Below are 23936 nucleotides of genomic sequence, written 5' to 3'. Positions count from 1 at the left end.
TTGGGGCACCAGCTGTGGGTCTCCTATTCCCTCTGGAGACATTGGCCACTGGGTTCTGGTTTCAGAGTGCTAGAATTCGTGATGGGAGAGAGTAGGCCCATTTCCAGGAACACATCTTTTTATCCAGAAACCAGGATGGGAGGAAAAGTACTTAGTAATACCAAACTTTTGAAAGTTAAAGCCTACACTTCTCTTGCAACAAGGTCAAATCTCCTTCCCTTTCCGAGACACTTCCACCATTGTGGACTATATTCAAATATGTCATATTAAGTATCTTACAACTGACTAGTAGTGTGCACATATGAATCAGTTCAACTGTATGTGCCAACACTTTTCACAATGTGGAGTACAGAGTATTCTTTTGTAGGAATACAAGATCATCCCAAATGGTCATTTCAGTCCTCTCCAAAAAGAAGAGTGCTAGTTTCACTACATTTCCTATGTCATCATGAACAGTGACATTTAATACCACAGAGCAAGAGGGCAAAAGTACCTGTAGACTTACATATGCGTAATAAAAAATGTGGAGACATATGTGAGAAAATGAAAAACCATCTTCATTATTTCTATATTTTATTTATTGACTAAAAATTTGAAACAGGAATCATAATTGTATGAGCTTCACTATTCTGTTTTTGAAATATTAATAAGATTTTAAATTGCATTAATTTACTTATTTTGTAGGTGGCCCCATCATATTGTATGTGTGTAAGGCAGAGGAAAACTTTTGCGTTTTGGTTGCCTACTATCATCTTAGTGTCAGAATTAAACTCACATCCTCATGCTTGGAGGCAAGTGTTTTAACCCTGTGAGCCATTTCACCACCCCAATATTTGGTGATTAAAAGGATTTGAGTTAAAATAGGGTTTATGCTATGGCACTAAGCCATAGACATGTTCAAGGACATATGAAGTATCACTGTAAGATTCATATACTTTATACTATTCCCATGGAAACAGCTCTTTAGGAAAATCTGCCATCTTCTCCTCAAATATTTTATCGAATTCTTCAGCCTGGGCTACTGTGAAGTGATCCTTCCAGTCCCCAACGATGCCTGGAAAACATAGAGAAGAATATTGAAGCAGATCTCGAGATAGGTTTGAAGTCCAGATGACCTCCTAATTTATTTATGTAAATATTTCTACACAGCTGCCTAAAGTTCCCAATTTATCTAACTGAAAATTGTATAAATCACACAGACATAAACATTTGTATTTTCTTGTCTTTAAAATTCTTCCAGAGTTCAAATGTTCTTTCACAGAAAAATGTGCAATAGTTTTTGTGAAATAAAGGTATGTGTTTGTTCTACAAAATTAGATCAATTAGAAATATGAGATCTGCTGGTTTTTTTGCAGTTTGTTTCTGTTTAGAGCTTCAGGGACAAATCTGTTTCAGGCTTTTCCACTTGGTCTGTACATGGCTGTCTCCTTCATTTTAGTTGTTTCCTTACAAAAACTTCCTCTTTTAAAAAACACTTGTTCAAACTAAGGCACCAGCCAAGGACAATACAGGCAGTAAACTTTAAACCCCTACCCAGATCTAGCCAATGTTCAGAACATTCTCCACAGTTGAGTGGAGAGTGGGATATGACTTTCTCACGTACTCTGGTGCCTCACATTTGACCATGTCCCCTGGAGGGGGAGACCTGGTGGTACTCAGAGGAAGGATAGCAGGTTACCAAGAAGAGACTTGATACCCTATGAGCATATACAAGGGGAGGAAATCCCCCTCAGGAACAGTCATGGGGGGCAAATAATGGGAAAATGGGGGGGGGGGGGAAGAATGGGAGGATACAAGGGATGGGATAACCATCGAGATGTAACAAGAATAAATTAATAAAATAATAAAAAAAGGAAAAAAATAAAATTAACATGAAAAAAAACCCACTTGTTCAATGTGCATTTTCTTCTAATCCCCAAATCTTCTCATTTTAACTTCATTGTCTTTTTAAAGGTACTGTCTCTAAGAAGTGGGGTCATAGGTCAGCAATGCAGAACTGTCTGTGATCTCAGCATTCAGTATTTCATTCAGGGAGGCTTAGTGTAGTTCCCTGTCTATAATCACCCAGTGAGGAGCATAGAGCATAGGTCAGTGGTAGCTTATCTTCTGAGTGTGCATAAACACTGAATTAAATCTCAAAATAATATAAATGTACTACCCAAATGCACATACATACTGTCTCCAAATAAAGTCACAATGAAAGTTATTTGAAACTACTATTTAAACTTATGAAACTGTGAGAAGTTGTGATTCAGATATCCTGAGAGAAAAACCATTTCATAAGAGCATTGTAAAAATAATAAAAGAATGGATTAGGGAGGTGACTGAAGAGATGAAGCACTCATATATCTTGCAGGGGAATTTAGTTTAGTTTGAAGCATGCAGGCTGGGAACCCCTCAATTTCCTATACTGATAGCTCCAGGGCATCTAATGTCTCTTCTGGCATTTTAGGTACCTGCATGCAAGTAGCATGCACATTTTTACACATAGATATGCATAATTAAAAATAAGAAAATTAAATTTAGTAGTTTGAAGAATTGTTGAAGAGTTAATAGCACTAAATTTTCTTCCAGGATGCCATTGTTTTATTTCCAGCACACAAATAGCAGAACCAACCATCTCTAATTTCAATTCTAGAGTATTTGGAACCCTCTACTGGCCTTCATAAGCACAGTGTGCCCATGATAAACAGATTTACAAGAAGAGAATACACCCATACATATAAATTAAATGTAAAAAGCATTATGAACACATATGTACATATTTTTTAGTAAAATAATTCCTCCTTCTATAGGTATCTTTTCTCTGCTTTTTTAATATGGAAAATCTAGTGTGATGGTGGTACCAAGTTTTAAATAAAGCTCATTAGGGCTAAGGCAATTTTCATACTTCCTCTCAGTGTTACCTGAGAACTCCTATACTCAGATGCACAGAAATGTCAGAAACACAAGAGAAGATAATACAAAGTTGTTGCAGGTGAGGTAAGAGATATCAAAAGTGACTACAAAGGAGAAACATAGCTTTCCAGAAGGATGCCAAAGTCACCTGTCAGTGGTTTCAGCTGGTTCCCATAGATCTACTCTGTAGAGCACATGCAAAGGTATATTGTTCTTTCCCCTAGTAAACTGTTCTTTCTCTGTCTTGCATGAATCCATTTCACTAAAACATACTGTACTGTGTGATGAATGGCTTCTCAGAAAGCCTCTGTAAATTCAATCTCAGATGTCCTGAATTCTTAACCCACTATAGCCTCAGCTCTCAGTCCTACATATTAACTGAGTGTGAAATGATAGGAGTAGCTTCTTCCAAGCCATACGGTCTCACAGGCCAGGATAAATGATTCCATACAGATGATGAAACATCATGGTCCTGAGACATAAAGGACCTCACTGGGCAAAGCTACATTGAATGTTAAGGAATAATCCTTGATATTTTGTTTGTCTGGCCAACTGAATGGCATCAGGTCTGTCATTTGTAAGCATCTAGTGTGTTTCTGCAATGGCTTATCATCTCAGATACTTGAATTGTATCTAGGAATTGTTATTTCAAAAGTGGATTCTTGTTCCAGTGAGATAGATCAGTATTTAAGAAATTAAATCATATTTGCCTTCAGGGGTCCTGTCTTCACACTCAAGAACTGCCATGAAGGCTTACAAATTAGTGTAACTCTAATCCCAGAGAACCCAATGCCTTCCTCAGCCTATGTGGATTCTGCACATAGGTAGTATACAAATATGTCTGAAAGCAAAACACCCATACATAAAGAATAAATTAAATACAAAAGCAGATGCACTGTCCTGTCCATTGGCTAGTTCTGGGTAGGGGTTTGAAATTTATGGCCTGTATTGTCCTTGGCTGGTGCCATAGTTTGAGCGGGACCCCTGGGCCCAAATCTGCCTATCATGATTGTCTTCACATACTCTGGTGCCTCATATTTGACCATGTCCCCTGAATGGGGAGACCTGGTGGCACTCAGAGGAAGGATAGCAGGCTACCAAGAAGAGACTTGATACCCTATGAGCATATAAAGAGGTAGGAAGTCCCCCTCAGTCACAGTCATAGGGGAGGGGAATAAGGGGAAAATGGGAGGGAGGGAGGAATGGGAGGATACAAGGTAGGGGATAACCATTGAGATGTAATATGAATAAATTAATAAAATAAAAATTTTAAAAAAGTAGATGCACTGGATGCAGAGGGTAGCTTTTGTTTTGCTATGTTAATATTACATTTTATTTTTATTTGCTTGTGTGTGGGTCTGTATGTATGTAAGTGGGCAGGTGCCACAGTGACCTCACAGAGAGATCATAAGGCAACTTTTAGGAGTCAGTTCTATGAACTGGCTTCCAGTTCATAAAGTTGGGTATAAAACACTTCTAACTATGGAACAATCTCCTTTTCCCTTTTGTAAAGATGCTCAAAGACAGGATCTCATTTAGCTCACGGTGATTTAAAAGCTTCAATGTAGCCAAGGATATCTTTAACTTCTCATCCTAAATTACTCACCTGCTTAGTGCTGAGATTAAGCACAGGCTGTACCTTGCTTCACTTATGCAGTGCTTACAATAAAAACCAGGGAATACATCTATTCTAGGAAAGCACTTTGACAAATGAGCTACATCCCAACCCCAAAATGAGTTCATTGAGAACAGGAGTTTTGCACTTTCATAGCATGATGCTTATTTATACAATGGTTATCTGATTCTTTTTGTTTTGCTTCTGTTTCTCTCTCTCTCTCTCTCTCTCTCTCTCTCTCTCTCTCTCTCTCTCTCTCTCTCTCTCTCTTTCTCTCCCTCCCTCCCTCTCTCCCTCCCGCCCTCCCTCTCTCCCTTCTGCCCTCCCGTTCATATGTATCAGTACATATGTTTGTACGTCTGTGTTTTCACTTTTCTCTTGTTGTTGTATTATTGTTTTTCTCTGTTTGTTTTAAGATAGTGTCTCAGATTCTGAAAATGGCTTCAAATTGGTTGTGTCCCAAAGGATAACCTTAATTCCTGATTCCTCTGCTTCCATCTAGACATTGAAGATGCCTTATAGAAGTCCAAGTGGGTTAAAGACCTCAACATAAAATCAGAGACACTAAATTGGTTAGAGGAAAAAGTGGGGAAGTGCCTGGAACACATTGGCACAGGAGACAGCTTCCTGAACAGAGCATCAACAGTCCAGGCCTTAAGGTCAACAATTAACAAATGGGACCTCATGAGGCTGAGAAGCTTCTGTAAGGCAGGAGACACTGTCAACAGAACAAAGCGACAGCCTGCAGACTAGGAAAAGATCTTCACCAACCCTACATCTGACCAAGGCCTAATATCCAAAATATATAAAGAACTCAAGAAATTAAACACTACCAAACCATGTAACCCAATTGAGAAATGGGGCTCAGAACTAAACAGACAATTCTCAACAGAGGAATATCAAATGGCCGAGAGACACTTAAAGAAATGCTCAGCCTCGTTAGTCATCAGAGAAATGCAAATCAATATGACACTGAGATTCCATCTTACACCCATTAGAATGGCTAAGATCAAAAACTCAAGTGACATCACATGCTGGTGATGTTGTGGAAAGAGAGGAACACTCCTTCATTGCTGGTGGGAATGCAAACTAGTACTGCCACTTTGGAAATCTATCTGGTGCTTTCTCAGAAAACTGGGAATAGGGCTTCCTCAAGACCTGGCTATTCCACTCCTTGGAATATACACAGAAAATGCTCTACCACACAACAGGACATATGCTCAATTATGTTCACATATTCATAATAGCCTTATTCATAATAGCCAGAACATGGAAAGAGCCTAAGTGTCCCTCAGTAGAAGAAGGGATAAAGAAACTGTGGTACATTTACACTATGGAATACTACTCAGCTATTAAAAACAAGAAATTCCCAAAATCTGTGGACAAATGGATTGAACTAGAAATTATCATAATGAGTGAGTTCGCCCAGAAGCAAAAAGAGACAAGTGCCATATACTCACTTATATCAAGACACTAGCCCAAGGGGTATGTCCCATGAAAGACTTTACTTACCAGGAAAGTGGGTCAGAGGGGAGGACATCCTATTGGGATTTTAGGTGAGAGAGGCATGGGAGAATGGGGAAATAGAAGGATCCAGAGGGTCCTAGAAACCTACAAGGAGAACATTATGACGGGCAGATCTGGGTCCTGGGGTCCTGTTAAACTATGGCACCAGCCAAGGAAAATATAGGCAGTAAACTTCAAATCCCTACCCAGACCTAGCCGATGGAGAGGACATTCTCCACTGTTGAGTGGAGAGTGAGGCCTGACTTTCATACAAACTCTAGGGCCCCATTTCTGACCATGTCCCCTTGATGGGGAGGCCTGGTGGCACTCAAAGGAAGGATAACAGGTCACCAAGAAGAGACTTGATACCCTATGAACATATACAGGGGGAGGAGGTCCTCCTCAATCACAGCCATAGGGGAGGGGAGTAGGGGGGGAGTGGGAGGGAGGAAGGAATGGGAGGATACAAGGGATGGGCTAACAATTGAGATGTAATATGAACAAATTAATAAAATAAAAAAGAAAAGCAGGGTTTACTCACAAAAAAAGAATCTCATAGTCAATTTTTTTCTATTATTTTTCTATTTTCTGTAGTTTTGCTCTGGAGCATTCCCTAGGCTATTTCATACATATGTTGACACTAACATTTCTCTCTCCAGCCTGATTTTGATTTTCCTCTCCCACACTCAATAAACATCCTTCAAGTGCCTGGAACATACATCAGTTCTCTTAAAATATTTCCAGATGAAGGCATGTAAGATCTCTCTAGGTGATAATAATTAGTGTTGATACATACCTACAAAACCACAATATTTGTCAATATATCATTAGCAGTTGAAATGCACATTCAATTCTCAAAATACAAATGACCAGCAAGTTTTCTCAAGTGCTTAACACATTTAGCCATCAAGAAAATGTGAATTTAATCTATTTGGAGACACTATCTTGTACTAGGCAGAATGTTCTTGATGAAAGGCAGCAAAAAGTAGTAAAACTATGCAGTAAGGAGACCCCTTATTCTCCAAGATGTAATGTGCAATACAAAATGTGAGTGTAAACCTGCACAGCCAATATGAATGTCAGTATGGATATTTCCAATGAAATCCAAAATAGACCTACAATATGTCATAGATGCACATTTCTTGGAAATATATGCAAAGAATGCTTTATTCAGAAACAGAAATATATTAAATCAATGTTTATTGTCCTACCTCTCAAAGTATGGAACAATAATAGTTGCATTAACAGATGAACAGAGAGTGAAAAATGTAGTAACATATAATGGTGATGTATTGAGCCACAAGTAAAATGAAACTTGAAGAAAACTAAGCATATCTGGAAACAATTATATCACGTATGGTAGTACATTCAGAAAAGCAAATACTGCATGTTCTCTCTTATATGGAGAGCTGAGCTTTTGTGGTTATGTATCTATTCATGTATGAATGAGAGTAAGAATAAATCTAAACCTAAAAATGAAACCAGAAAAGAAAGGGAAGCTGAGGAGAAAATTGGACACAAATATATGAATGCTGAAATGAGTGTGTTGCCTTTAGAAGAATACAACTTGGAAAAGAAAAGAGAAGGCATAACAATGGAAATAAATTATGTTTTGTCATACCATGATTGAATGTTGGACTTTGTATTTAAAAATCTCAAGTGATAAAAATTTAAGTTTGGGAAAGTGATGTCTCAGTGTATGAGACATCAAGCAAAAGAACTGGAGTAAAAACCCATATTTCTCATTTAAAAGCAGAACAGACATGGTAATAACTTGTAATCTCAGCTTTCGGGGAATGAGACTGGAAATCCCCTGTGCAGGATTGCTAGGTAGTGTGCCTGGAATCACCTTGCTGTGGGTTCAGCTAAAGACCTTGCGTCAAGAGATAAAATGGTAAGCATTTTAGTTCCTCCTTCTTTTCTTGTAGGTTTATTTCTAGTTTTATGACATAAACCCACCCACACTATTACATGTACAAATACATAAGCAGCAAAAGCACAGATTCCCATATGAGAGGCAACATACACCAAACACCAAATTCATTCCTCCACACAAACCCATGCATGAATACTAATTGCATAAACATGAATAGAAACTATATAAAAATAAGCTGACACATACAAACATCTTAAGTCTTAACATCTTTTCCCAATTACAGGAAAGGTCTCATACATTTAGAGGCATATCAGAACTACGGCATTTCTCTACCTTTTCTCATTATTAAAAATTCGATTTTCTTATCAGTTAGAGTGCTGTCCTCAGGCTGCCTGTTTTCTTTCATGACATTGAAGGAGCTGTTCTTCATCACCAGATCCAGTTCCCTTGGTTCCAATGTCTTTCCTAGAAACTCACAGATCTTCTTGATGGCACTCCTAGTGTCCTAAAGGAAAACAAAAATACGACACCAGTGAGGGTGTGAACCTGAATGACAGCAGAGACAAGAAGGCTCAGGGAAAGAGATCAAAGGATATAGATAATGAATAGCAACAAAGGGAAGTAAGCAAGGAAGGGATGAAAAGCTTCCACATATGAATCATGAACATACACTGTTTAATACATAAACATTGTATGTACACAATCATATGAAAACATACATACTAACACACATGCATGGACATACATTGTGTCCACAGCCACACACATATGCATACACACACACATGCACACACACACACACATAAAATTTGTCACACACACATGCCCAAACACACAAAACTAATAACTTTTTAGAGAGTAAATGGGCTATCAGATGGCTCAGCACATGCAGCTCTCATCGATGATTGGATTTGTTCCCATAACACATGTCAGATAGTTCACAGCTGCTTATAACCACAATTCTGAAGAATCAATACTCTTTTTTCCTCTAGATGTATTGACACTCGAGGAAAAAAACTTATGAATTATCTTCCTGTCTGTCTCTCTCTCCTCTCTCTCTTTCTGTCTGTCTCTGTCTCTGTCTCTGTCTCTGTCTCTGTCTCTCTCTCTCTCTCTCTCTCTCTCTCTCTCTCTCTCTCTCTCTCTCTCTCTCTCTCTCTCTCTCACACACACACACGCACACAGAAACACACACACACACACACTCAAAATTATCAGGAGTGCCAGTATGTTCAAATGCATGCACACACTTTCATACTAAACAAGTAAAAATTAAATGTAAAAAAGATTTAGTAAGAATGTGATATATATGAAACAAGAAGAATCAAGAGAACAAGGGCATCCTCAGATGCACAGTGAGTTTGAGACTAGCCTGGATCCATGACACTCTGTCTCCAGAACACCAAGCTGAGCAAATAGAAGCACAGGAGACTGGACAGCATTCAGTAAGGCCTATGATCTCTGCTTGAGTGAGGTTGAGGCTGGAGACTGACCACGAGTGAGGACAATGACAACTAACCTTCCCATGCTAGCTCATGGGAAGTATTCTGTTTTAGATTTGCATGTGTGTGTGTGTGTGTGCGCGTGCGTGTGCATGTGCATGTGTGTATTTGCATATGTGTATTTGCATGTGTGAGTGTGTTTGCCTGTGTGTGTGTGCATGCAATTGTGAATGTGTGTGTGTAGCATGCACATTAGTGTGCATGTGAATGTGCACATATTCAAACATGCATAGTACATTCATTGAGTGCTTTCCTTGACTAGTCTTCACCTTACTATCTTTAGATAGATTCTTCCTGAACCTATCTTTCTGTTTCTGTTTTGTTAGCCTGCCTGGCCATTGAATTCCTGAGATCTACTTATGTTTGCTGCCGTATTTCGGAGGTTCAAGATATGTATAGTCATTCCTAAACTTTTAAGTAGGTGCTGGGGATTGGAACTCAGGTATTTATACTAGCACAGCAATGGTTCTTACCCATTGGGTAATGTCTACAGACCTAGAACAAAAACATTTATCACCCAAAGTGCAAATGGAATCTGCTATGTACTGCCACTACATGCAGTAAAAAATTTTGTTTCTTAAATATTTTTTATTTGTGAGATGTATTTATTTAATTTTTAAATATATTTTATTAATTTATTCATATTACATCTAAATTTTTATCCCATCCCTTGTATCCTCCCATTCCTCCTTCCCTTTCATTTTCCCCTTACTCTCCACCCCTATGACTGTGACTGAGGGGGACCTCCTCCCCCTATATATGCTCATAGGGTATCAAGTCTCTTCTTGGTAGCCTGAAATCTTTCCTCTGTGTGCCACAAGGCCTCCCCATCCAGGGGGCGTGGTCAAATATGGGGCACCAGAGTTCGTGTGAAAGTCAATTGTGGAGAATGTCCTTTCTATTGGCTAGATCTGTGTAGGGGTTCGAAGTTGACTGCATGTACTGTCCTTGGCTGGTGCCATAGTTTGAGCCGGACCCCTGGGCCCAGATCTGCCCATCATAATGTTCTTCTTGTAGGTTTCTAGGACCCTCTGGATCCTTCTATTTCCCCATTCTCCCCTGCTTCTCTCACCTAGATTCCCAATAGGATGTCCTCCCCTCTTTCCCACTTTCCTGGTAAGTGAAGATTTTCATGGACATATCCCTTGGGCTAGTGTCTCAATATAAGTGAGTATATACCATTTGACTCTTTCTGCTTCTGGGTTAACTCTTAAATATTTTTTATTTTTACATATACATTTATATTATTACATGCATGTAAACTAAACTACATACAACAAGAAGAACTACAAAATAATCAGTAATTATATTAATACATAGATAGTGTTTGGTTATTTGTTTTTAGCAACTTTGAAGAAAAAATTTTCCTTTCTTGATGAGTCTAAAAATCTGAATGTAACTCAATATCTATCATATCTCATATCAATCAACTTAAAACATCTATCAGGACCTAGAAACATCTTAATGCTTGAACAACTAGGCCTGATTGTGGCACTAAACTATTTGGTCTTCAACCACATCAGAGACTTGAGAAAGAATAAAATTAATTACCCGAGTAAACAGGAAGTGCATGTTAGCAGCTTCCAAAGTGAAAAACAATGGCTGATACAGTTCGCTACCTCAACAGTCACCCAAAACTCTCTATAATTTTGCAGCAGCATCTTCAGCCTTCCGGCCCAGTATATCTGACATACATATTTGTGAGGCAGGAACTATTGAAGACTTGCTTATCATTTCTTGGCAGTGTTTGGCCATCGACTCTGCCTGAATCCAAGCTTGTCTATTTTTATGAAGAATTCTGTCAGTCCTACCCAGTTCTTTGCATCAATATCTAGATATGGAGAGAATGGTATTGGGGTACAGTTTGTGAATGAGATAAATAGAAGGCAATAATAAGGTGTCCACGAAATATCCTCGGCTTCAGTACCTTCCTATATGAATCACAGCATGCCATATATTACTCCAATGGTGTTTACCATGATGCTTTTCTACTGGCTTGTAGGTGTACATAATTTTGTCAAAATAAGTACAAATTGAAAACAAAGTCACTTAGAAATTAACTGAGATTCAACCATGCTATCTTAGTAAGCAACTACATATATATTCATATGCCATGAGATTAAAAAGCCAGTATTATGAACCATTCATGATAAGCATTTTTTCCACTACTAATGCTAAGAATTGTGTGAAATACTAGGGTTAAAATGAGTAATCCTTCCACACCACAGTAATAATAACAATAAAAATAATAACTGGTCCTAGCTGGATTCATAATTATCAACTATTTTTTTTGCACACCCTTTTCATGTCCCACAAAAGTTCTTTAAAGGTCTTTCACATACCAAGATTTAATTGTAATCTTCCAGTAGTAGAAATGACTTTTAACTGCATGTACATATCTTCTCCTTGGTTTAGCCTGAAGAAAATGGCAATAGTTGTACTGCCATGCATATATGTACACAAGTAAATAAAATAAGTAACATAGTCCCCATACATAAATGTTCCTATGTTAGTATGTATTCTGATAAGACATAAAGAAAATATATTCTGGAACCCTGTTAATTATGAGAATAACTTGTTTTACTTATATACATTGTTATACCAAAAGTGCCTAGTCTCTAAAAATTATCATTTAAAATTAATCTTAACATATACATTTATGCTTCTACACATGAATAAAATAAACTACATACATCAAGAAGAACCATGAGATAATCAGAAATTATATAAATATTACATTCATAGTGATTTAGCTATTTGTTTTTGTCAAACTTGAGGAAAGCATCTCTCCTAACATGTTGGGCTAAATTTCTGGATGAAAATCAATATCTATCATATCTCATTTCTATTAACGTAAAACATCTATCTTGATCTAAAAAAGCTTAACCCCTAACCAACTAAGCTTAATTGTAAGACTAAACTATCTGGTCTTCAACCCCTTTAGAGACTCGAGAGACAACAAAACATAAATACCTGAAAGAATCAGAAGTGCAGGTTAGCAGCTTCCAAAATGAAAAAATTGACTGAGACAGTTACTCTACGAACAGTCACCCAACACCCTATAATGTTGGAGCATCTTCTTCTGCCTTCTTGCTCAACATTTCTGACAGGCCTATTTGCAAGGAAGAAAATATTGTGGACTTGTGTACCCTGCCTTGGCATGGTTTGGCCATCAACTCTGCCTGCATCTATGCTTACCCATTTTTAGGCAGAATTCTGTCTGTAACAGAAACAAGGACATTTTGTCCTGTGGTTTGTTTGCCACATTTGAAGCCAACTCCATAAGGAGGTTCTTTGATGTTGATCCTCTTCTTTGAGGTAGGCTGAGTGTTGTCAGGAGTTAACTTGTATTGTTGTCAAAGAATCTTTAGAATAATTGAAACATTTTAAAATGCCATAATCTGTAGGTCTCTGAGACTTTTGAAGAACTCATTCAACTATTTTACATCATTTGTGTATAGAATCATATTTATCTGTTATAATTGGATGTATATCCTTGTGATAAAATTAGACTAGTTTTTGACATTACCATGAGTTGTATCAATATACAAAATACTATACCAATGAATTAAAAATAACCTTATTTATGGATAACAATTAAGGCCTTCAATTGTGGAGAAGATTCAATTATCTACATTTTGTTCTATCCTCCCTCAATATTACTATATTCCCCTTTCTTTATTTTCTGCTCCTATCTCCTTACCTATGAAAGAAACACAAAGGAAAAGAGAGACGTCCCTGAGTCCAACGTAGTTTTCTGTTTTCTAAAACCAATATTAACTTATAACCACCTCCGGAGGGAAATAAACATCTGTATCCCAAAAGAGCCAACAGAAACCTACCCAACTCCCCTTAGAAGAACTGGGACTCTGTTCTTTTAAGGTTTCTTCTGGCTGATTTGAGGTGAATAATACCTTTGAAGTACCCTCCCCATTAAAAAAGATTGGGGAAAATGATTAAGTAAACCAGGGATAGCAACTGTGGTCTAGTTTCTAAATGCTGAGAAATTCTAGGCTTAATAGGAGACCTGTGTGGGACAGTCTGAAACGCTGGACCAATTGGGAGCAGATGCTTTCTACAATGTTGTCCTTGAAGTTGTCCAATTCTGATGGGTGACAGCAACTGATGCCCCTATGGGTGGAACCTGGAGGAGACAGGATGTCAGCATGCAGTATCCTGAGATAAATGAATTCTGTCAGTTCTGATCCAGCATCAGTGTCCAGATATTTTGCTGTATAAATATAATTTCTCACAAGTATTATATAGTTCTAACATTATAATTGCATGAGGTTTGTGGGATGTACAGAGAAATTAAGGCTCATTCTCTTTTCATTGTATGAGCAAAAGTAATGCATCTGCAATATTCTTTCATGCCATACTAAGAATGTCCTCTAATGATAAGTCATAGAGTATCTGTGAACAGTATGAGGCCTTGTGTATGCATAGGCACTCATATTGCAGCCAGTCTCAGAGCTCTTCCCATGTAGTGGGATTAGCAATATAAGTCACCTGCTTGTTCTGTAGTTTGAATTGTTTACATGCCAATTGCAGCCCTGTCCTTCATTACCTCTGGATTCCATCCCCTCCCTCATCCCCTTTTCCTCCCTCCCCAAATCCTTAGAAAGGGATTTTACCTTACAGAATGTTTTCAATTTCAGCTGTTGGCACTCTATTCAGGAAGTGGTCTCCTATGCCAATGAGTTCTAGGCTCTTTCCCTCTCTTTCTTCTAACAGATTTAGTCTCTCTGGTTTTATGCTGAGTCTTTAATCCACTCAGACTTTAGTTTTGTACAGAGTGATAAATATGAATCTCTTTGCATTTTTTACAAGTAGACATCCAGTTAGTCCAGCACAATTTGTTGAATATTGTCATGACCCCTCCAGTGGAGTCTGTGTGACAAATACCACACGGCCTGAGGCCACGACCCCTGACAAGGGAGAGCCTTCTGGACTGGGGCTGATGTTTCTGCCAGGAGAAATTAAATTGTAGCTCTTTTCTCTCATTGTGCTGGAATCTATTCTCTTTTCTTAACTCTACTTCACTCCCAAGTCAGGACCTTTCAGGTATGAATGTTGCTATGAGACAACCCTAACTTGGGACTGTAGCCAGGGACCATTCAGGTCCAGAATAGTTCTACTTCTCTTCCACTTATTAAAAGAAACATGACTGAAATTAATCATTAGTTAATAAGTTATATTATGGCTTACAAAGCAATAGAGTATTAAAAAAAACTCCAGATAGTGGCACTCAGATATCAGAAAAGGGAGCTAATGAAAAAACTGTCTTGGCACACAGGTGCTGGGCATAAGTTCCATTAGGGAGAGAACACTGACCCTGGACAAAGGGAGCACGTGCATATTGATACCAAGCCAGTAACTTAGAAGTGATGATGTCTTTGCTGTGTGTTGTGTACCCTGTATTGTTTCATTTAAAGTTGTAATTCAAAATATGCTAACACAATAACTTTGCATTCTGTACCTGAACTGTGTATGCTTGATTGCTCACTGACTTCCTCGAATCTGCTCTGTGGGAAAATGTTACCACAAGCCCTCCTGCTTTTGAAATGTATGTATAAGAATTTAGACTGCTTGCCTGCAAAACACACTCAGACACAGAGTTTTGTCTCTGTTTTTCACCACCTTATCTCTGCCCACTGATACTTCAAGCACTCTTGATCCCAAGGACATATCTCTGACTGAGCTGGTCCATGGAGAAGATGCTGTATTTTTTCCATTGTATAGTCTTGGCTTCGTTGTCAAAAATCAAATGACCATAGGTGTGTGGATCTCTTTCTGGGTCCTCAATTCAATTCCATTTGTCAACTGGCTTATTTCTATGCCATTACCATATTGCTTTTATTACTGTTGTTCTATAGTACAACTTGAGATGAGGGATGGAGTTTTTTTTCATATAAGTCTTTTACTTGCTTGTTTAGATTTACACCAATATACTTTATGTTACTTGAGGCAATTGTGAAGGGTGTGGTTTCCCTAATTTCTTTCTCAGCCCATTTATTATCTGTATACAGGAGGTATACTGACTTTTTCATGTTAATTTTTGTATCTTGCCACTTTGATGAAGTTTTTATCAGCTGTAGGAGTTCTTTGGTAGAATTTTGATGGTCAATGATACTATCATATCATCTGTGGATAGGGTCATATTAATTTCTTCCTTTCCTGTTTGTATCCCTTTGATCTCCCTTAGCTGTCTTATTGATCTAGCTAGGACTTCAAGTGCTATACTGAAGAGACATGGAGAGAGTGGACAACCTTGTCATGTGCCTGATTTCAGTGGGATTGATTTAAGTTTCTCTGCATTCAGTTTGATGTTGGCTGCAGGTTTGCTGCATATTGCCTTTGTAGTGTTGCAGGATGTGCCTGGAAAGACCTGAAGGAAGAATCCGAGACTTGAAAGAGGACAAACAAGAGAGAGCAAAGACCACTTTTATGAGTCTCCCTAAGCCTAGCATTGACAGAACATGTGGAATAGGGACCCTGAGGATGAAGAATGGTATGTGGATTGAGGTGGTGAGAGACTGTGTGTTGAGGGTGAGAATGATTCTTACCTTTTTCAGCTCTTCGTAACTAAGCAGCAGGATGTTGCCTCTGCCTCTCAAGGACAACCAGCCACGTGTGTGCTCAAACCACGATCCATATGGTACTGTGCCAGGGAGAGCAGAATGTGAAGAGTAAAGAGAAAAGTCAGGAGATCTGGTCAGATAGATGACTTAGTGATTACATTTGGTTAATGATAAGCCTCATTTCCTGAATTTCATTCCTCCGACTCACCAAGAATGAAAAATAAATAATCCTTCAAGTTAACCTCCACAGACATGCTGTACCGCACACACACACACACACACACACACAAACATGAACAGTAAATGAATAAATAAAAGTGAGCATTTAAAAAAGAAGTTGTGCACCTTCTCCCTGCTCTTCACTAATCTTAACCACTGCCCACATTTCTCATCTGTAATTGACAAACAAATCCTGTGCATATTTACAGTCACATGATTGTTTTTTGAAATTATATTTGTAAATGTTCATAGTGAGATTCATGATGCCTGAAATCATTACTCTATTCTTGTTCTCACAGACATAAGGGAAAATGGTGTAAAAGGAAACCTCCTGGAAGATTCAATCAGCACGAATGTGTGTGGAGAAAAAAAAGGGATTTCCATACAGAAACAAAAAGGGATTCTGTGATTTAATAAAATACTCCCTTAAGAATTATCATACCTCTAAATGAGAGACGCATGGGAGAACAGCAAAATAAAAGGATCCAGAGGGTCCTAGAAATCTACAAGTAGAACAATATGATAGGCAGATTTGGGCCCAGGGGTCCCGCTCAAACTAAGGCACCAGCCAAGGACAATACAGGAGGTAAACTTTAAACCCCTTCCCAGATCTAGCCAATGGTCAGAATATTCTCCACAGTTGAGTGGAGAGTGTGATACGACTTTCTCACATACTCTGGTGCCTCACATTTGACCATGTCCCCTGGAGGGGGAGACCTGGTGGCACTCAGAGGAAGGACAGTAGGTAGCCAAGAAGAGACTTGATACCCTATGAGAATATATAGGGGGACGTAATCCCCCTCAGGAACAGTCATAGGGGAGGGGAATAATGGAAAAATGGGGGAGGGGAGGAATGGGAAGATACAAGGGATGGGATAAACATTGAGATGTAACAAGAATAAATTAATAAAAAAAATAATTAAAAAAAAAAAAAAGAATTATCATACCAACATCTAAACAAAAAGTTTTTGGTCTTGCCTACTCAGTCTCAGCCCTTTTTTTTTTTTATAAGTCTGATTGCATTTTTACTATATACATGTATGTAGCTGCATGTCTATGTGTATAATCCAGTATATGTGGGGTTACAGGAGCACCTGCACAGTATACACACATATGGAGGCTGGAAGGTAACATCAAATGTCTTTCCCAATTCTTCTCCTCTTTATTTACTGCAATAGGCACTTTGTTTGCACACAACATTTGACAATTAATCTTAGTCTGGCTAGCTAACTTTTTCTGGGGTCTAGTGTCTTTCAATTTCTGTGTTATTAGGGGCCACGGGGCCTGCCTGGCTTTTATATGGGCCTTGACACTGAATTTAGAGGAGATTGTTCGTGGCTGGATCTGTACTTGGGGCCTCTAAAAGGTCAGTCTATACCCTTAACTGCTGAGCAGTTTCTCCAGCCCATCATTTGTTTCTTGCTAATACAACTCTTTAGTATATGCACTATTCTCAGTTGTATCCAGTTCTGCTCTGCTTACTGTTTGCCCTGAACGTTTTGATTTTGTATTCGCTTTTGTGTAGAAACTATTGTTACCTAATTATTGCTGTGTGTGTCTGTGGTTTATTAGCACATCGGTGTATGAATTGGTGTGTTTACCTGTGTGCACTGGGGCAAATGCTGGAGGAGGTAGTTATGTGTCTTCCTCTATTGCTGTCTTCCTTACTACTTTGACAATTGGTCCTTCTTTAAGTTCAGGGTTTAAGATTTTCAGGTTCACTGTCAAACACAAGCCACATTTTGGTGGTTTGAATGTCAGATGTTTGCTGCTACTGTTTGAGTAGGCTTAGGTCATGTGACTTTCACAGAGGAAAAAAATGACACTGGAGATGTGTGTTGAGGAATCAAAAGCTTTAGAAACTCCAAGGTTCCTCTCTCTGTTTCATGTTTATGCTTAACGAAATATGCTATCATCTTCTTTTTTTGAGTTTCCACATGCCTGCTTTATCACCATGGACACTTTATCCCTTCAGAATCACTAGCAGAAAATAAAACCCTTCTTATATAAGTTTTCATGGTCATGGTGTTACATCACATCAAAAGTTACTTAATACTGCTGGATCTTCTCCTGTCTTTGTTTTATAATACTCTAGCACCAGGGCCACAAGTCAATGAAAAACCCACCCCTACATTATGTAAGAGATGTGATCTTAACTCTGGCCTTCATAGTTGTTCATCTAGGACATCTACCCACTGAAAAATATCTGTATCTCATATATGATGTTCACCTTACATGTTATGACTTTTCAGCACCTGAATGAGTGTACATTCTACAGAGCGACAAAGTAGATATTGGTTTGGCTGGATTTGTAGTCCCTCAAAGACAGCCTGGGTAATTAAAAAGAGAATAAAAAGGAACGGTGAGGATAGATATGATGATAGAGCATTTGGTTGAAATATGTGGGCTCTTTTGGTACTGGAATATCTAGAGATTTGGAGCACGTGGAATGTTTAACCATAGGGCAGGCAGAGGAGAGGATGGACTACTGTTTTGTCACTCATTTGATCTACTTTTCAGTGTTTATGAAGCTGACAGACTGCTGTGACAACCAGAAGGATTACAGAAACTTTGGACATCCCAGGCCAACACTCACACTCATCACATTCTACACAGCATACTCACCATTTCCTTGAATGAAATCCTTAAAGAATCCTTCCAGTGACTCTGATTTCTTAATGTAATTTAAAGCACACAAGAAGTAATAACCAGACACAAGAGCATCTCTGGGATTTCTTAATAGATAAATCATCTTCAATACAAAATTTGGAGAACAGAAATCACATCACTTAGTTTCCAACATCTTCATATGGTTTCACAGAAAATTTATTAAAATTCCTACCAAATACCAATGGATTACTCCTTTTTATTTTGTGACACTGTATTTGAGCATGTGTGTATGTATTTGTTTGTGTCTCTCTGTGTGTAGCTCTTTTTATGTGTATAGTGTTTAGACTACGTATATGAAAGTTAGAGAAGAACCTCCTAAACTAACTTCTGCCCTTTTACCATTACGTGAAGACCATGGATCTCATTAAGCTTCCCATGCTTGACAAGAAACTTAACCTCTTATGCTGTCTCTCTCTTTTTTGGGGTGAAGTGTCTCATGTAGTGGTGGCAGGCCTCAAATTAGTTGTATAGATAATAATTATCTTGATCTGATTTTGTTCTTTTTACCTACCAATTACCTTGAATATAGGCATGTACTGGGACTCCTGGCCTTTGATTGATTCTGCTTTAAATGGTTTACAGTGTGCTTTAAAGAGACTTGATACCCTATGAGCATATACAGGGGGAGGTAATCCCCCTCAGGAACAGTCATAGGGGAGGGGAATAAGGGGAAAAGGGGAGGGAGGGAAGAATGGGAGGATACAAGGGATGGGATAACCATTGAGATGTAACAAGAATAAATTAATAATAAAAAAAAATTTTTAAAAAGAGTCACATATGGTTAAAATTTTTGATAAAATTTGGTTTTCTAAGTTGTACCACTATGGTTTTTTGAGAAACATTTTATATTATTTATTATAAGTAACTTTCAAATTTTTCCAACCTGTTATTGTTCTTAGTGTTCAAACTTTTCTGAGGTTTCCCCTTTTTACTGGTCAGATTGTTACTAGCTATCCCATTGTATCAATCATCTATCTGTTCCTAGGACTCCTTAAATTCTTTTCTTTCTTACGGACCACATTATCAACCCTCCTCTTCTAGTTCTATACTTTCCCACACATTGTTTGAATAGCTCAGTATAGATAATATCATATTTAAATCTTAGAGAAAATAAAGAGATTAAATAGTATTCCCAGTCTATTTCAATTTAATATTGGCAAATTAAGTAAACAGACATGCTGTATGATGTAGAAATTGAATTTTGGATAACTCAACATATCCTTTAACAATGAGAGTGATCAAACACACTCCGCTAACTGACAAATTAGTCTAATATACACCACATCTACCACTATATTTTGACACTGCCACTTAACTGGGTGTGAGATGTATGAGCTACACATGGCTATTCAACAGAAAAATAAAATTAAAGGGGCTGGAGAGGTGGCTCAGTGTTTAAGAGCAGACTGCTCTCCCAGAGGTCATGAGGTCAATTCCCAGCAACCACATGGTGCCTCACAACCATCTATAATGAGATCTGGTGCCCTCTTCTGGCAGAGCACTGTATACATAATAAATAAATAAATATTTAAAAAATAAAATTAAAAATAAATAAATAAATAATGAATAGAAAGAATTGATAAAGCATAGATCCCATAACTCTAGACACTAACACTGACCTTGGCTTTGGAACAGAAGAAAGACTTGGGGAAGAGTTGGACAGGGAGGTGAGAGGTGATGAGACGTGGGTCCTCCTTATTTTTTAGTTCTCTGCTACATTCACCAATTTCTATCCATGGAACACGTTTGTCAATAGAAAGAGTTTTAATCCATGTAGGATCCCCCTTGGAATGAATCAGACAGACAATCTCCACCAACCAGTTAGTTCCTGGATGAGAAAGAAGGGTACATGTCACTCATTTTGACTAGACTAACAAAATAAACACACATAAAGTTGACACTGTAGCCAGTTCCCATGAAGAATCAGATCTTTTTGTTCTCTCTCTTTCTGAATGTGTGTATGTGTGTGTGTGTGTGTGTGTGTGTGTGTGTGTTTCTCCATCTCTGTCTCCCCAACTGTATAATATCCTAAAGTCCAGGCTTCCCTTGAATTGTCTATGTAGTCAATGATAATTTTGAACTTCTAGTTTCCTTGACTCTGCCTCTGGAATGCATTGATCACAGGCATGGAGCATCCTCATATGTTTGCCCTGCTCTAGAGAGGAAACCCATGGATTAATGCATGCTAACCAAGCCTGCTACCAACTGTGCTTCATGCCCATGTCTAGAAATTCTATATGTCTAATAAACAGTTTGTGGTAGTTAGATCACGAGAATATCAGCCACATGTGAGATTTTTCACTTCTGCCCACCTCAGCATACAATTACATGAGTGGATATATGTATGTAGCTATAGTAAGGGTCGTGAAGCCTATTACAGTTGTGGTTCTGTTGGTGTCTATGTTCATGTTGACAAACAGTATCTCTACTTCATGGAGACCAACTCCTTGCTCCCCCTCCACCTGCACCCGACAACCACACTCTTTTTTTGTTACAGTGACTCTGAAAACTCTCATTACTTCTTGTGCGTGTTATCACTTACCATCTCTTCTTTTCTGATCTGCTTGTCCTAGTGTCAGAGATGTTCCTCTTCTTCAAGGCTAATTCACATATGTGCATGTTTCTACAAACTAGAGGTTTTTTTTTTCATTCATTCATATGATAATGTACATTTGGTACTTTTAAAAATCTGGCCTTTTCAGATAATAGTCCATAGAACCAAGAATGTCTTTGAAAGCCTGACCCTCCAGTCGCCACCACTCTGGAGGTGGGATTATAGGCCAATCACATATTACCTTGAAATTTCTTTTGAAAAAGATTATTTAATTTAGAAATATTAATTTTTTTATTTCATGTATATGCCTATATGCGGAGCATTTTTAGGTGTATGCACATGAATGGTATAGCTGTATCTTGTGGTAGCATTATTCCCAATTTCCTGAGAAAATACCATATTAATTTCCAAAGTGATTGTACAGATTTTCACTTTCACCAGCAGTGGAGCACTATTCCTCTTTCTCCACATCCTTGCAAACATGTGTTGTCACTTGAGTTTTTGATTAAGGAGGTAAAATCTTCTGGGAAGTATCTCCACGGAATTGGCAAACATAACTGTGTTCTAGAGGCAGCTAATATTGTTCTTCTTGCTTTCAACCAAACATGATAACACAGGATTAACACATATGAAACTGGTTTTGAAGGAATGAACTGGGTCACATAAAGCAGCTGAGGCTCAGTATTGTGTAAGAGGGCTAGAATCCTTGAAAAGAGTACAGCAGAGCTTGTTCTATGAAAGATGAACATTACTGAAGAAGAAGAGTCCACTGTTTTGGAGATACCAATATGATCAGGTGATCACCAATAGCAGCCCCAGCTGTGGACTAGAGACAGACTAAGATTAGGAGACTGTCTATATAAGGTGGATCATATTGAAATGTAATGTGGCCAATTCCTTTGGAGGCAACTATGATTGTGACAGAATCCCAGTATTTGATATTGGTTTATTTTCACTGTTGGAATTTGATTTGCTTGGGCAGGATGTGTCTGTGCGTTGGTATTTCCCTCTTGAAATAAAAAAATTTTTTTGATTTAATTTTTATTTTATGTGATTGCATAATTGAGAGAGATTAGGTTTTAAAAGAAGACTTTGGAAGGTTATAATTTTTATTCTTCTTGTTTCCCTTTTGTGAAAAGCAGACTATCAAATAAATTCTCAATGTCCTTAGTCACCAGAGATGTGAAAAACAAACTGACTCTAAATCTCCATCCAACTCCTGTCAGAATCGCTAATATAAAAAAAAATTAAGTGACAGCATGTGTTGGTGAGGATGTGGAGAAAGGGAGAATAGTTCTCTATCTCTAGTGAGAGTGTAAACTTGTATAACCCCATTGGAAATGAATCTGTAACCTTCGCAGAAAATTGGGAATAGTGCTACCAAAAGACCCAGCTATTCTACTCCTGGGAACATAAATAAAAGATGCTTCACTGTACAATAAAGTGCTCAACTATATTCATAGCAGCTTTATTTATAATAGCCAGAATCTGGAAACAACCTAGATGTCCCTCAACTGAAGAACGGATAAGGAAACTGGTACATTTACACAATAGGCTACTACCCAGCTATTAAAAACAAGTAAATCATGAAATTTTCAGGTAAATGGGTAGAACTAGAAAAGACCATCCTGAACGAGATAATCTAGACCCAGAAAGAAGCACATGATATGTTCTCACGTTTAAGTGGATTTGAGCCAAATACTAAAGCATAAACATATAATACACAGGCCCAAAGATGATTAAATAACAGAGAATATCCAAGGGAGGATGCTTAAATCTCTAGCAGACATGGAAATAAAAAACCAGAGGAAGTTCTTGAAGAGAGCAAACAAGGTAGAAGAAGAAACAGAAAAAAATATGAAGGTGACGATCACACCTGGTGTGAGCAGGCATAGGAGATCGAAAGGTCTGTAGAGAAAATAGAAACTGTGGGCAGGAACATCTCTGTGACATTATGAAAACCAAAGTCAGCATAGGCTCATGGGAGGGTATCTAGCGAAGACTTCTAAAAGCAGAGGATATAGATACTGAAGAGGACTTTCTAACTAGACAAGTCTCCTAGTAGTGGGAGGGAACAGCAACTCACAAAACTTCACCTCAAACTTCACCCTGCCTACAAGATCTGCAGTGATAAAGATAGAGCAGATATAGCAGAAATTGAAGTAAGGTCTAGCAGTGCCTGACCCAACCCAAGATCCACCCTATGGCAGATAAACAACCCCTGACAGTATTAATGATACTCTGCTATTCCTGGCAGAATTTTCCTCTAAAAACTCCACCAGCAGCATTGCAACACATATGCTGGTACTCACATCCAAAAAAATGGGCAACATGTAGAGAGTCTTGGTTTAAATTAGGTGGATGGGAAAGTACTTGGAGGTACCAGCAACATCACAAGAAGCCAAACAGAGGCAAAGAAAGATGACCCAGAGTGGCCTACTGGGAGTGAATTAACAACCAAAGAACTTTAATAGACTTGACCTAGGCCCCCTAAAAAAATTGTAGCTGATGAGAA

At 38.2% G+C, this 23936-nt stretch overlaps 1 protein-coding gene across 1 annotated transcript in view; it reads right to left on the bottom strand.

The window, feature by feature from the left end:
• Nucleotides 1–863: 863 nt before the first annotated feature.
• LOC127203615 (sulfotransferase 2A1-like) overlaps nt 864–23936 on the bottom strand; it is a 36350-nt gene continuing 13277 nt past the window's right edge. Inside the window, exons 2-4 of the mRNA XM_051162438.1 lie at nt 20487–20695; nt 18823–18949; nt 864–1054 (exon numbers count right to left, since the gene is read on the bottom strand). Of these exons, the coding sequence (XP_051018395.1) occupies nt 942–1054; nt 18823–18949; nt 20487–20695 (449 nt within the window). The 3' untranslated portion in view covers nt 864–941. The remainder of the gene's footprint in view (nt 1055–18822; nt 18950–20486; nt 20696–23936) is intronic.

Source organism: Acomys russatus, chromosome 19 (assembly GCF_903995435.1).
Source record: "Acomys russatus chromosome 19, mAcoRus1.1, whole genome shotgun sequence".
NCBI classification, from domain to species: domain Eukaryota; kingdom Metazoa; phylum Chordata; class Mammalia; order Rodentia; family Muridae; genus Acomys; species Acomys russatus.
This window is presented reverse-complemented; position numbering and strand designations above follow the sequence as displayed.